Source organism: Giraffa tippelskirchi, chromosome 1 (genome assembly GCF_054371585.1).
Source record: "Giraffa tippelskirchi isolate mGirTip1 chromosome 1, T2T-mGirTip1v1.2.pri, whole genome shotgun sequence".
Classification (NCBI taxonomy): Eukaryota; Metazoa; Chordata; class Mammalia; order Artiodactyla; family Giraffidae; genus Giraffa; species Giraffa tippelskirchi.
The window spans coordinates 186,305,440-186,320,455 of NC_137275.1; the positions used below are offsets into that span (position 1 = coordinate 186,305,440).

The 15,016-nt window shown below is 42.9% G+C and overlaps 1 protein-coding gene and 1 long non-coding RNA gene across 9 annotated transcripts in view; one reads left to right on the forward strand and one right to left on the reverse strand.

Moving 5' to 3' along the window:
- The window catches only part of XPO7 (exportin 7), a 90,829-nt gene extending 79,003 nt beyond the window's left edge, over nt 1-11,826 (forward strand). For 5 of the 8 annotated variants that reach the window (XM_081513102.1, XM_081513111.1, XM_081513120.1 and 2 more), the window contains 9 exons: nt 765-853; nt 1,569-1,676; nt 3,566-3,648; nt 3,891-4,105; nt 4,326-4,464; nt 6,219-6,379; nt 8,436-8,534; nt 9,042-9,169; nt 10,210-11,826. In XM_081513102.1, coding sequence (XP_081369228.1) covers nt 765-853; nt 1,569-1,676; nt 3,566-3,648; nt 3,891-4,105; nt 4,326-4,464; nt 6,219-6,379; nt 8,436-8,534; nt 9,042-9,169; nt 10,210-10,303 — 1,116 coding nt within the window. In that variant the 3' untranslated portion in view covers nt 10,304-11,826. Of the gene's footprint in view, nt 1-764; nt 875-1,541; nt 1,677-3,565; nt 3,649-3,890; nt 4,141-4,290; nt 4,465-6,218; nt 6,380-8,435; nt 8,555-8,989; nt 9,170-10,209 lie in introns of all 8 variants that reach the window. The other 3 variants (XR_014060293.1, XR_014060292.1, XM_081513092.1) reach the window with 3 other exon arrangements.
- Nucleotides 4,148-14,952, reverse strand: LOC145514714 (uncharacterized). Its single transcript, XR_014060314.1, has 3 exons — nt 14,774-14,952; nt 8,285-8,566; nt 4,148-4,963 (listed from the first exon to the last, which is right to left on the reverse strand). It is a non-coding gene; the product is annotated as an uncharacterized LOC145514714 (long non-coding RNA).
- Nucleotides 14,953-15,016: the final 64 nt, after the last annotated feature.

Here is a 15,016-nt window from a genome sequence, read left to right on the forward strand (position 1 = left end):
AGACATTTTTTACAAACGAGTCAGGATACCCAATATGCCTACTGATGGCTGTTAGCTTTTTGAAAGTGGTTTCATTGCTCTTCAGGGCCCACTAGTCAATATTCTGTTGAGAAAGAGCGCTTTGGATTTGGAATCTTGGTGTCCTAACCCTGGCCCTCTTGCTGCCTACCAGCAGGACTACAAACAAATTTTGACCTTATTGGGTCACAGGCTCTTATTCTGTAAAAGCATAGTATTAGTACTTTATAGGTCGAAGATCCGATACATCCATCTTCTTTCTAGATAGCCCAACCAAAAGGCAAATAGTCTTATAGACTTCTGTCTTGCTCCTGGCGGGGTCTGCATTCCTGTGGCACTGACGCCTTTGTAACTAGATGTGGTACCAGACCTTTAGGGATATGACTCTTCTCTGTCTTCTTGTATGTGCTTTTTTGCCTTTTTCTCCCCCACCTCTTCTTGAATAAGCCTTTTTGCTTTTCCATTTTTTACATACAATTTATCACATTAATGTCTTAAAATCTTATCAGCCTCTGTTTTTGCTATGATGGGCCAGGAAACTATCCCTTTCTCTGGATATAAAAAGCATCCAAAACTAGTTTTCCAAGAGAAGAGATTGCACCTCTCTCTAGTACGGGAGAGATCGAGTCAGAATACTTGTGAAGGAGTATTTGTTGAATGATGGGAGGAAGAATATGAAATTCCCATCGGGTGGTGATAGGTTTGGTGTTTCTTCTGTCTTAACATAATTTTGCCTTCTGCTACAGCGAACTCTAGTTGGCCTCGTAAGAGACCTGAGAGGGATAGCTTTTGCCTTCAATGCCAAGACCAGCTTCATGATGCTGTTTGAATGGATGTATCCTAACTCAAGCTAGGAGTGCACCTCCGCAAGCTTTACCTGGAGGGTGAATGGGTGATGGAATCGTTGGGGAAGGTGGAAGGAAGGAATTGTGAGGCTGAGAAGATGAAGAGTTACCCAAAAGGCAGCCATATCTTTCGAGTTCTCATTCCTCAGTGATCCAATGACACGAAGCTGCCTGGTTATTGAGATTGAGAAGTGAGTGAGGTGGGGCTCCTCGGTTTCTATTTGGGGTTCCAGTTATAAATGCCTTTGGAATTATTGCATGTGAATTTTGCTAGTTAGAAAAGAGACTTTTCAATCTACTAATAAATAAGACAGCTGTACTAGGAGTTAGAAAGGCTAACCTTACTAACTTCATAACCTGTAACAAATCACTTAACATCTAAGTGCCTCTGTTTCCTCAAACAGTTAAGTACAGTTATGCTTCCCTGGCACCTCACAGAAGTGGTAAGAGGACAGATAACCGGATGAAATGCATTGTGTTCCTCAGAAGAAAGGCATTATGTAAGCTAAAGTGTGTCTTTAGATGCCCGTTAGAAGGTAAAGGACACATAGTCGCTCTAGAACCTTCTGTTTAGAAAGACTCTAAGATTAGCAAGCAGGAGACAGGAAATCAGAGAACTGTAATTTGGCAGTTTGTGCCTGACCAGTGCTGAGAAATTCTGTACCTTTCTGGACTCAGCATTCTTCCTTAGCTTTTCATTTACAGCTACCCCTCCTACATGCCCATCCTGCAGCGGGCCATTGAGCTGTGGTACCATGACCCAGCCTGTACTACACCTGTGCTCAAGCTGATGGCTGAACTGGTCCACAACAGGTAAGCAGGGGGATTCTCAAAAGGCCCCGCTGCCCCTTCATCTGAGCGGGCCCTACGATTATTTGTCTTATCTAGTGTTTTCAGCAGATTGTAGAGGGTACTAAGATTCACTGCTGTCAAACTTTGAAAACCTCTAAAGATTGTGTTCTGTTTTTGTTTGTTTGAAAGAAGGATGTCCCCACCCACACAAAGCCATAGCTGCCTGCAGGAAGTAAGTCACTTTTTAAAAAGCGTCTCAAGATACCCACTCTTAAGTGAATCTGCGACCAAGAGTCTCATTTATAAATTTCTTTCATTTATTTATTTTTAATTGAAGGATAATTACAACAGGGATCAGCCATAAGTATACATATGTCCCATTATGTATTCATTCTTAGGCATATGACAGCTGAATCAGTGAAGGTTTATCTTAAGAAAGATTTCCAAAATACTACATTTTAGATTTGCCCAGCAATTTAGGGGCATAAAGAAAAGACAACTTCAGCACCTTGACTTCACTAGAACTTCAGCTCTGCATCTGCCTTGCATCTCTACCGGCACACCTGAGAGAATTAGTCATTTTTACAACTACCTTAGTGAAGAAGTGGGTGATAGTCACAGAGGCTGTAGCCACCTGTGAGGCTTATAGTTAAGACTTATTTATAAAATAGACATTTAAGAACATCTGCTCTTTGCCACTTAGGCACTTTGATATTGATTGTGCCAGACAAAACCTCTGCCCACTTAGATGTTACATTCTTGAGGGACATTAGGCAGTAAATCAAGTGTGGAAGATCATTTGAGAAAAGTAAGATAATAAAACAAGGGAGTTGAAGAAGAGAAGGACTCTCAGAGACAGTAATATAGATGACCAGAAGCATTCTGGTATTCCCTGCAAGGAGGGGGAAAGAGCAGTCAAAACAGAGAAAACAACTGCAGTGGTCCTAGACAGAATGAGCTTGCTGGGACTCGAGACAGCAGAACGCTGCTGGCTGTAGCCTAGGGAAGGTGGGGAGACCATGGTGGGCAACCAGTCAGGCACATCATGTGGCAACTTAATACAGCAGTAGTGAAGCATGGTGTGTATTCTCAGTATGTGGGAAGCTACTGGAGTATGTTAAGCAGGGATTAAAATGATCTCCTTGACATTATTTAAAGGTGTCCTTCTAGCTTCACGTGGAGAATGAGACCCTAGGGGCAAGAGTGGAAGCAGAAGGACCTCACAGCAGGCACGTGGATTCAGGACATATGGGAGAGCTAGATCTTGATGGATTCTCTGTGGGGAGGGGGAAAGAAGAATCAAGAGGACTCGTGTTGGTCTGAGGCCTTACCAGCCATGAGGTCAGCGACCTCATTAAGCAGTAGAGGAGCAAGCCAAGGAGGAGAACTCTGGCCTAGGGGACGGTCAGGAATGCAAAACTCAGGTTGTTGACGTTGTTTGCCCTCCCGGCTTGACTCCCCAGGTAGCACTCTCAGTCCCTTCACAGCTTTTCTTCTTCAGAAGTAGGGACGATGCTCATACCCCTCCTGCAGTTGCCACTGAAGCTAGAGAGGTAATATATAATAGATTAAAGTCTGCAGGGCTGTGAGTGAGTACAACCAATCAGTAACTGTGCTAGAACCCATACTTTAAATCAAATTGAGAATTTTTTAAAAATAATTTTATTTCCGGCTTCATTTTCTTTCTTTCTTTTAAATGTTTCTGGTTTGAGCAGCAGAACTTGAATGTATCATGTTTTTCTTCAAGATACAAGCTACATCACTGGTTATCTTGGATTAACTTGGTTATTTCACATTAGGATAGGTAGTCTGTGTCTTCACGCAAAAAGTATCACCTAAGGTACTCAGGCAAGAGTGAGTCTTCCAGCAACATACCTCTAACTTTTATCTCCTCTGTGTTATCTGCTCAGATCCCAGCGACTCCAGTTTGATGTCTCATCCCCCAATGGCATCTTACTCTTCAGAGAAACCAGCAAGATGATAACAATGTATGGTAAGCAATTAAGAGGAACAGAACCCTGGAAGTGAATTCTAGCCCAGTCACCACACTCCACAGTATGGGTCTCAGGCCAGTCCTGTCAGTAGCCAGGACAGCACTGCCAAGGCATGCTGTGTTGCTCATACACTTGTGTTACAGCGCCACCCGGTGCCAAGGGCTTTTGTACTAATAGGGTTGAGTTGGTGTGTGAACTGTCAGCTACCACGTGATTGAATAAATATATCTCGTCTACTCAGGCAATCGCATCCTGACACTAGGTGAGGTCCCAAAGGATCAGGTCTACGCACTGAAGCTCAAGGGCATCTCCATCTGTTTCTCCATGCTGAAGGCTGCTCTCAGCGGGAGCTACGTCAATTTTGGAGTCTTCCGTCTCTATGGGGATGATGCCCTGGACAATGCTCTACAGACCTTCATCAAGCTGCTCCTCTCTATCCCCCACAGCGACCTCCTGGTAAGCCCTGAGCTTCAATCTGAGTCCCTCATCATGTAACTCTTTTTTTTTTTTTTTGGCTGAGGCCATGATTGAATGTTTCTCGAAGAACTAGAAGCTAGCTCCACTGGGCCCTTCTGTGTCCCCATCTGAAGGACACTAAGCTGTTTATTTCTGATTGTGCTCACACATGCTGAGGTACACAGTGCCTCCGCTGACTCTAACCCTGCTTCTCCCACAGGATTACCCCAAGCTCAGCCAGTCTTACTATTCACTACTGGAAGTCCTCACCCAGGACCACATGAACTTTATTGCAAGCCTGGAACCTCATGTCATCATGTATATTCTCTCTTCCATTTCTGAAGGACTTACTGCACTTGGTAAGCACCTGGGTGGTGAGTGGGCTGGTCGACTGGCTTTTTACCACCTCACTAAGCAGAAGGGAGAATCTTGCCCCAATAGGATTACTGCTTTGGGGAGTTGACCCTCATACCAGAGTATATAACTCTTGGGAACATTCTCCTCCAGCACATACTTACTGATGCCCTCCTATAGACTAGGCACTAAGGACCTAGTAATTAGTCCCTGTCCCTTGGGAACTTTTCATCTGGTAGATGAAATAGACATGTAAACAGATGACTGCCTGTTCCCGCCCTTACTTGTGTAAGCACAGCAGTGGGGTGAGTACAGAGTGCTGTGGAAGCACCCCAGAAGAATACTTGAACTCCTGGCCTTGGGGAGGCGTCCTGCAAGGTGCTGAATGGGCGTCATCAGATGAATTGGGGAAGAAGCTTCCTGGCAGCAGGAACAGCAAGTACTAGCCCCCAAAGGCAAGGAAGAACCAGGAACTCCAGATGGCAGGAGAGGAGTGAGGCGAAGCTGGAGGGAGAGAGGAGGCAGGGCAGATTGGAGGTCACGGAGGCTGCCCTTCAGCTGGATCAGGGTGCCTGGATCCTAGCCTTAGGGCAGTGGAAGCAGTGGGGCATTTTACCCAGCGTGCTCCATAAATCTTTTCATCATACTCCACTTGGCTCTGGTCAACCATTTTGTTACCACGCTGCCTACCAGCCAGCTGTCTTAGTCGGTGTGTATGTGTGCAGAGAATAAAATACATTTTTATACTAAGCTGAGCAAAACATAAATAGGAAGAATAAGTCAACTGACAAATGATCATAATTTATTGCAAATGTACCGAGAATGACTTTTGAATTGTCTGCCATGGTGAGTTAGCCACACCCCTGTGCCACTTCCTTGATACGCACTTACCTCCAGCAGGGTGCATAACCGTATCTAGAACCATCCAGCCAGGTATCAGATCCTGCTTTAGAAGGCTGTTTTTTAGCTTCTTGAAAACAGAGGGACCTTGGCATGCACGGAAGCAGCATGGTTTACTCCTTTAGGCCTGTAGTCTGAGCCTCACCAAGTCAGTGCTGTCTGCAGGCTGCACTGCAATGTCCCCTTTATAAAATGCAGAGACACTTGCAGCTTTACACCACACACTTCCCCAGAGATGCCAGAGAGAAAAGAATGTTTCAGCACCCCACTCTTAACAAACCGTAGTGTTGATAGGCTGTACTAAGCTGGGTTCAGTGACATCACCCAGGTAACTCGGAGCACAGGCTCACATCGCATGCTTGGATTCTAATCATTGCTCTTCCAATTACTTGCAGTTACTAGACCTTGGGGCAAGTCACAGAACCTCTACACACTTCTGTTTACTTATTGGTAAAATGGAACACCTAACTCCTGGCATTCTCAAGAGGATAAAATAGAGATAAAATTCCTTAGCACAGCATCTAGCATGATAAAAGCACTTTATCGTAAGCTGTTTGTTACTTTTTATGAAGCAGAATACGTAAATCCACATCATATGAAGTCAATAATTTCAGTAGTATTTCTATTATTAGCTCTTATGACGAGCTCATTTTCAGATTTGGCATTAAACCCTGCTGTAAGATGAGGGTGAGAGGTTAACAGACAGCATCCCAAGTGGTAGTCTTGGCCACACTGGCCACGTCCCCAGTCCAGCTAGGTGCCTCTGAGGAGTCTCAGCTTGGCATCTCACATTCACCTACATCGCCAGTGGCAGCTCAGTACCCCTGCTCTGTTCCACCCCTGCCCTGCTTTCTTCCAGACACCATGGTATGCACAGGTTGCTGCTCCTGCCTGGACCACATCGTGACATACCTCTTCAAGCAGCTTTCACGTAGCACCAAGAAGAGGACAACACCCCTGACCCAGGAGAGCGACCGCTTCCTGCATATCATGCAGCAGCATCCAGAAATGATCCAGCAGGTGAGGAGTGTGAGTGGCAGGAGGCGGCATGGGAGAGAGAACCTCTCTGAGGGGGGAGGCCCAGCAAGATAACGAACTTGACTAACATCTCACCTGGTTAATGCTGCCAAGGAGAATTTTATGCCTTAAAATGGCCGCAGATTTTTGAGTTTGCTGAGGAATCACTGAATGTGTGGATATAGGAAATCTGAACAAATCAGGTTTTGAATTTTTCTTCTGAGTGTCACACCAGCCCCCATGCCTTGGGCCTGTCCTATGAGCACGATCCTCCTTCCATGACAGTGGCTTTGCTCATCCATTGCTATAAATGGAGCATGAGTTAGCGTATTCGGCTGTAAAATTTGTACTACCACTTGCAAAATAGAAAGAAGAGTGCAGGACAGGGAATTTCCTGACAGTCCAGTGGTTAGGACTCCAAGCATTCACTGCTGAGGACGTGGGTTTGATCCCTAGTCACGGAACTAAGAACCCTGCAAGCCACACTGCAGCCAAAAAACTTACATGTTGTTCTACCTTTCAAATAAAGCTCTCAGTTTAACAAAAAGAAGAAAGAGTGCATGACAAAAGGAGATAACTGACCACACGTGGAGATCAAACTGTATGCCTACCATTATTTAATTTGTATGCAACCTCTTTTCAAAAATAAGATTTGCAGAAATACACCAGATAAAAATAGATAAGGAAAAAGAATCAATGGAATAATTTAGATTTTTAGCCAATAATATTTTAACCAACCTCATCTTTATCTATGTTTTTCTCTAAGAAGTAGTGAACATCCCCAAAATGTTATAAATTTCTCTCTACTAAGAAAAGATCCTGAGAGCTCTAGTGCAGGGTGATTTTGCCTGTTATAATCATTCACTTGACCGATCCCATTACCCACAAAAATCAGGGTTAACAGGAAAGATCCATTTTTATTTTTTTATTTTTTATTTTTAATAAATTTATTTATTTTAGTTGGGGGCTAATTACTTTACAGTATTGTAGTGGTTTTTGCCATACATTGACATGAATCAGCCATGGGTTTACATGTGTTCCCCATCCTGAACCCCCCTCCTACCTCCCTCCCCATCCCATCCCTCTGGGTCATCCCATTGCCCCAGCCCTGAGCATTTGTCTCATGCATCGAACCTGGAATGGTGTTCTGTTTCACATATGATAATATACATGTTTCAATGCTATTCTCTCAGAACGTCCCACCCTCACCTTCTCCCTCAGAGTCCATAAGACTATTCTATGCATCTGTGTCTCTTATTCTGTCTCGCATATAGGGTTATCGTTACCATCTTTCAAATTCCATATATATGCATTAGTATACTATATTGGTGTTTTTCTTTCTGGCTCACTTCACTCTGTATAATGGGCTCCAGTTTTATCCATCTCAATAGAACTGATTCAAATGTATTCTTTTTAATGGCTGAGTAATATTCCATTGTGTATATGTACCACAGCTTCCTTATCCATTCGTCTGCTGATGGACATCTAGGTTGCTTCCATGTCCTGGCTATTATCAACAGTGCTGCGATGAACATTGGGGTACACGTGTCTCTTTCAATTCTGGTTTCCTCGGTGTGTACGCCCAGCAGTGGGATTGCTGGGTCATATGGCAGTTCTATTCCCAGTTTTTTAAGGAATCTCCACACTGTTCTCCATAGTGGCTGTACTAGTTTGCATTCCCACCAACAGTGTAAGAGGGTTCCCTTTTCTCCACACCCTCTCCAGCATTTATTGCTTGTAGACTTTTGGATAGCAGCCATTCTGACTGGTGTGAAATGGTACCTCATTATGGTTTTGATTTGCATTTCTCTAATAATGAGTGATGTTGAGCAGGAAAGATCCATTTTTAAATCAATTATCAAACCAATTTAAAGACCAGGAAAGGAAAGGAAATATCTTATAACTTACCTTGTAATATAATTAAATGAAGTTTCATGTAATATTTGGTTTACTCCCAACAGAAAAGGCTTTCAGCCTAATAAGCTCCTCTGTCTGGGATCTGTAGTTCTGTTTTGGGTAGCCACGCACCAGGTCACTGCCTCCGCTTCTCCATTTCCAGATGCTGTCAACGGTGCTGAATATTATCATCTTCGAAGACTGTAGGAACCAGTGGTCTATGTCCCGACCCCTACTCGGCTTGATACTCCTTAATGAAAAGGTAGGAGAACCAGCTCTCTGGTGTCCAGGGCACTGTGGGAAAGACAGAAACACCCCCACGGTGGTGAAAGAGAGAAAGTGGCCCATTCTCTGAGCATGTCCTATTCATGCTCTGAACAGAACATAATCACTTAAACATTAGAAGTCAGCACCTGTAGCAGTTCGGACAGAAGGGGAAGGGTGAGGCAGTGTGACAAGGAGAGAAGCCTCTGGAGATCACAGCACCTGAGGCCTATGTTCTAGTTCCAGTTCTGCCATAAACAGACATAAATAAGTCGAGAGATTCTTATAAAAGAATCTGCATCAGGTGACCCTCATAGCATTTATAGCTTTAAAATTCTAGATTTTTAAGTAAGATAAAGATATCCTACAGGTGCTTGCTTGAACTTTAAAAAAAAAAGTATCCAATTTTGTTTCTTCTAGAACATTCCTGTTCTTCAGGTGATGAGGGGCTAGTCAACCTTTCTGCCTCTTCTCTCCTTACTTTCTCTTTCTCTCTGCCCTGCAGTACTTTTCTGACCTAAGGAACAGTATCGTGAACAGCCAGCCACCAGAGAAGCAGCAGGCTATGCATCTGTGCTTTGAAAACTTGATGGAAGGCATCGAGCGAAACCTTCTAACGAAAAACAGAGACAGGTGAGTGTTGAAGGCTCTACCAAGAAATCCTGGGCAACTGTTAGTTTTCAGATCATTGAAGCATAGGAAAGTCTTCTAGAGGCTGTCTAAAAACAAGTGCTGCCCAATAGAAAAGCAAGCCACGAAATAATTTTAAATTTTCTAGTTGCTGTAAAAAGAAACAATGTTCATTTTAATATATTTTATTTATTTAACCCATGTGTCTAAAATAATATGTCAATGTGTAATCAGTATTTTTAAACTAAGAATTTTAACATTCTTTTTATTGTACTGGGAATTTTAACATTCTTTTTATTGTGCTAAGTCTTCAAGATCTTGCGTATTTTACAATTAACAGGACATCTCAATTCAGATGCTAAATTTTCATCGGAAATACTTAAATTTGTATTTAGATTTTCTAAGATTTATAGTTGACAAAGTAGACTCCCATACTTAAGTTGTTCCAGACATATTTAGTTGTCCAATAACTGAACTTATGTCAGGTTTTCCTAAATTGATTTTTAAAATTTTCTTTCATTTTAATTAATTTAAAATACAGCTTTTAACTTCAAGTTAATTGAGGTACAATTGGGGAACTGAATTTTAAATGTCTTTTCATTGCATACAGTTCCTCAGTTTCTCTGAGCACACTTCAAGTGCTGTACAGCCACCTGTGACTAATGGCCTCCATACTAAACAGCACAGTTCTCTCAGCGTTAAGACATGAGACAGCCTCATTCTCGCCCAGGCCTCACCTCGTGAGGGTTACTTCCCATCTGACAAAGATGAGATTGAGATTCCTTTTGTGCTGCCATGAGCCCGAAATGATCCTCAGAGGCCTGGATTTAACCAGATCTTGAGCCTGCCTTGAAGTTGTCAGGGAGAAAGGGGTGCAAAACTAATCCAACTTCTCCTTAGTCTTAGGACTGAAATTAACTGACCTTAGAACCCATTGCTTCAAACATTCTGCCTCTCAGTAGCCACTTGCTTGCTAGAAACATTTTCGGCAAAGACCTTTCCCTTCCACTCTGCTCCCCCAACCTACATGCTCCTCTCTGTAGGTTCACCCAGAACCTGTCGGCATTCCGTCGAGAAGTCAACGACTCGATGAAGAATTCCACGTATGGAGTGAATAGCAATGATATGATGAGCTGACACCTCCTTGGACTCTACCTGTACAGAGCAGTGTCCCTTTGGTCTGACCCAGGGGCGAACAATTACAATGGAGAGGGCCTGGCTGATCCTGGCCCCCTCCTCCAGGGGTATGGGGAAAATGGCAGAGGTCAACTAGCTTCTTCCCCAGGGAATAGGGGTGTGAGTGCACTCACTCGGGGGGCAGGGCGCTGCTGGTTCCTGGGGGATTGGGTGGGAAGGGTGGTGGGAGGAGATAAGGAGATAGAGGCACAAATGTGTGAGTCTCCAGCCCCCCTCCTCCTGGGGCCACCCACGGGGAAAGAACCCCCAGTGTCCTGCCACAACCTGCCTTGTATAAACATGTACATTTTTTCATAACATTTTGAACAAGGTTTATATTGACTCAAGTTTAAAAACAAAAGTGTGACTGAAAAATTTTTACAGAGTCTAGTGCACCAATGCTGATGTGAGGGGTTGTGTATGCGAGTGAGGAAAAAATGTGTATTCTGGTGGCCTGAAGCTTTACTGGACAAGGATGTGTGAACGTGCAGAGATATATTTAGTGACACAGTGTAGAGAGGCAAAAAGAAAAAAAAATAAAAATTCCAAATGTATATTTTTTCTTATCGCCCTTCCCTTGCCCCCCCCAAATTATCACTTCCTGTTACTGTATTACCCTTGTTATTAGGAACTCTAAGCCATGCGGAGCACCACCCCTCCTCCCCCGTCAGCCTAGATGCCGCCCTCGGTCCCTTGGCCTCTTGCAGTGACCGACAACTCCAGCTAAAAGTGTTTGGTGTTCTTAGCTTCATCCTCTTTCCCACTTTGCCGATCCCCCATCCTCAGACATATGCCTCTTGCTTTTAAAAGTCAGATGTAACTCTATAATTTAGGGTTCTTGGTCTCTGTTCAAAGTGGAGACCAGAGAAAAGGAGTTGAGCCAGTGGCTCTCCTGTCAAGCAATTTGGATGAGTCCACCAGAGGCCCAGTCACGTGTGGCCAATAACTTTTAGTCTTCCCCAGCCTTCGAGGCAGTGTGTGTGGATGTGTGCGTGTGGATATTTATATATGTACCCTGCACTCGTGAATGTATGAACTGGAGGAAGTTACTACAGTGGAGGGGTTCTTAATAACAAGGTCTGCCTAGCATGAAGTATTTAACATTCTCCCACCCCTTTAAAAATATACATTTTTATAAAATGAAAACCATAATAAATGTTTTGAATATTAAAAAAAATTAACCTTACAGAGGAAAATTAACGGAGAAAGCTATTTGCCTTGTACTTTTTCCACAACTGTTGCTGCTAGTTGTACGCATCTCTAGTTCAGCTCTCGCCCATGGGACACTCATCAATTAGGTTTTATTTTTATTTTTCTCCTCTACCCCCAGAAACAAGCCTGTTAATTTTTTTTTTCCTTCTCCTCTGGCGACTGTGTGGTGAATCCTTTCTTGCGTGATCAGGTTGCGGATAGACTTGTAAGGGTGTTTGCTGCATACAGTGTAAGCATTGTGACCGCCAATAAACTTCAATGGTTTCTACTGACCTGGTTTCAGCAATCAAGTCTAGTGTGTTGGCAGGGACATGTCTCATTCTGAACACATGAAACATGCATTCCTGAAAGCCAGTGGGTGACAAAGGACCCCTCAACTCTGAAATTAGCTTGTTTCTCATTGGATGAAGTCTGATTCCATGTCTTTTTAAAAGCAGGACTCCTTTAGTCCATATATTCTCGATATAAAAAATATGCTGGGTGCACAGCTGTAACAAGTGAAGCCTCTCTCTTTATGAGCTTCCAGGTAACAACAGGGTAACCAGGAGAGAAGTAGTAATTGCAAAAACCCCAGTTAATGTTCTGGCATGTGCTTGTGGGCTGGGCGTCACTCATAGACCCTGACAAGTTCAAGGAGAAATATTATCCCCCAAAATACTTGGCAGATTTCATGAGCCAGAATTGTCAAATGAAGAACAGAACTACCATAAAAGGGACTATTTCTCATCCCCTTTGCTATGTAAGACACAGGTGTAAAAGCATTTAGTTTCCAGGAACATTGAAAAGTATTAAGGTAATACAGTATCTTCCTGTACCTTAATGCAGAGTGACATTCAGTTAATCACAGGCTCTAGAGAGCCACTCTTGTCCACTAGGTATACCTTTGTCTGCTGTTTTGGTCTCTGGTCCAAAGTTATTTCAAAGGCCAAAAAAAAAAAAATGTATTCTAATACCTAGAAGGCAAGTGGAATTGATTCATCTTAGTCAAGTCTGTCTCTAAGCCTAATAGAAAATGGTCAGCCTTTATTAATATGCAGAACACTCCAGTCACATGCTCCCTTGACCTGGACTTCTAATTCTGCAGTAAATAAGACAAAAAAATAACTTTCTCACAGATACTTGAAGAAGAAACCTCCTCCCCCAACTATCCCGAAATGCTGACTGATCAGCAAAACCCCTTACCCCTCCCTTTCCTTCCACAAATACAATTTCAGAGGCAAGAACCTCACTAGAGATGGTGTCTCCCCAGTGCAGTCCTAAGTCCGGTCCAATCATTGCGAAGTGCCACAGTTAAAATCTTCCCCAACAACATCAGACTTGAAACAGTGAAGCTGCTCCTTTCTTGATAGTTATAAGAGGGATTACCCCCCAAAGAGCCTTTTTTCCTGATCAGTTATCAGCAATTTCACATGAGTCAACCTAATAAATGCAAAAGCAGTTAGTTACCTTTAAACTTTGATTTCCTCAAGAAATCTTGTGGAGCTTTTATTCAGTTGAAGAATGAATTTATTACTTTCCAGGCTATCCTAGGCATCAAGTCAAATGTCTCTGGATGGTGTTTCCTGACACAAACTTACCTTACATTGACAAAAACACCTAGAATCTTTACTGCAGATCATCAAACTGTATGTATGTATTTGTTTTTGTTGGTTCTGCCAACAAATAGGGTTATCCATCTTCACTAAAGTATAATTCACACAAAGGAAGAAGGATCAAATTTTAGGTTTTTAGATTTTAAGAAGTACTTTCAGCCAAGTACCAATTTTCTAATGACAAGTGACAGCCTACTAAGAGGTAATAGTTTTATGTTCTGCAAACACAGACTTATTAAGAACTTGCTTTTTTCCCCATCAAGTGGCAAAATGTTCTAATAACTTACAAAGTTTTAACCAAGAGTGGGAAAAGACCACTTTTCAAAATACCCATGGAAAAGGGGTAAGATGAATTAATTCCAGAGAGCCAAAACACTTCTCTGTATCTTAACTACCACCAGCCAAGCCATCCTCCACCTAAGATTTTTAGCTAGATCTACAACAAACCTGTGTTGCCACATGAAGTGCTACCCAATCGCTAAAGCAGAAAGGGAAAGCAAAGATGATTACAGGGAGACTGCAAAAACCATAACCAATAACAAGGGCTGGAAAAAATGTAAATGAGTATTACTTTAAAAGTCCCAGTTCTTTAAACCTTTCATGTTTAAAATATATTCACCAGCCATAATTAATACAACCATCAACCAGGTGCTAGATGATGTCTAAGAGGCTTCTTGCATCAGTAGCGTGTCTCCTGGGTCTACTACATTTATCTTGGGTTTCTTAGATAACCCTGGAATTCACTAGTCAGCCAGTTTGGTTTATTTCAGCATCAATGGGTCACTAAACAAATGAGCTGCCAGATAGTGGGACATCAAATGATCAAAAGGGAGGATGAAATCAAGCCTCGGATATTATCCTCTTCCTCAGAAAACCCTTAGGGTTCTCAGGACTGCCTCAGTGCTGCTGTATGTTCATCCATCAGAATCTACTCTAAGCCATATACTTTTTTGAGGGTCAGCAACAGAAAAGGAAACTAAAAAGGAAAAAACATCATTTGCAAGGCAAATTGGTACAAACTGACCCCAAAACAATGTAGTGAACAATACTTAACACAAGCACAGCTATACTTGAAATTCTGCTTAACAATCACGAAGACAGACCACTCAATAAACAAGCATAACAGCACCACCTATATGGGCTAAGAGTGTCAAGTGGGAAATCTAACCTCTGCTATTTGACAACAAATTAAAGGAGTTCTGTGTATATCTGGATTCAAGGTCTGGAGAACAACCAAACCCAGAATACAAACTGATTAACTGGACAATGGACTTGGCCTTTTGTAAAGGTCAAAGGGCCACGCCAGTGTCTGATAGTGAAAGGGTGGGTGAAGGTAAAAGCATGTTTCCCCTCAGCTCTGAAAGACTGATGACAGGGCAATGAAGATAAAGCTCCGCAAGGCTCCATTAGTTCAGCTGGAAAATGAGTGGAAATGAAACCACTCTTTGATCTAAGAATATGACAGGACTTCATTTCTATTTAGCAAGAAATCAGTTCCACACCCTTTAGTCTGGGACATGTGTCACAAAACAAGCCAAGTCATAAATTACCAGCCAATCTACAAACGCTGCAAGGAAACCCTTCTACTCAGAGGACTACCACTGCCATCTCTTCCTTCACATTGTACCTTGTGCCTTTTCCCGGTCTGCAGGGCCCTCTCTTCTCGGTGTAAACTTGGTTCTTTACCCACCTTTTCACACTCAAGGGTAGAGCCCCACTTCCTCTTTGTAGTCCCCCTACTGTCCCTAAGTCTCACGGGATTATCTGAGGCATTGCCCTCAGGCATCCCACCCTGCCTCAGCAACCAAAACGTGCTCCTTTGACGTGGCCTGACAGAAGAGATTATAATACAGAAGAGATCATAATGAAC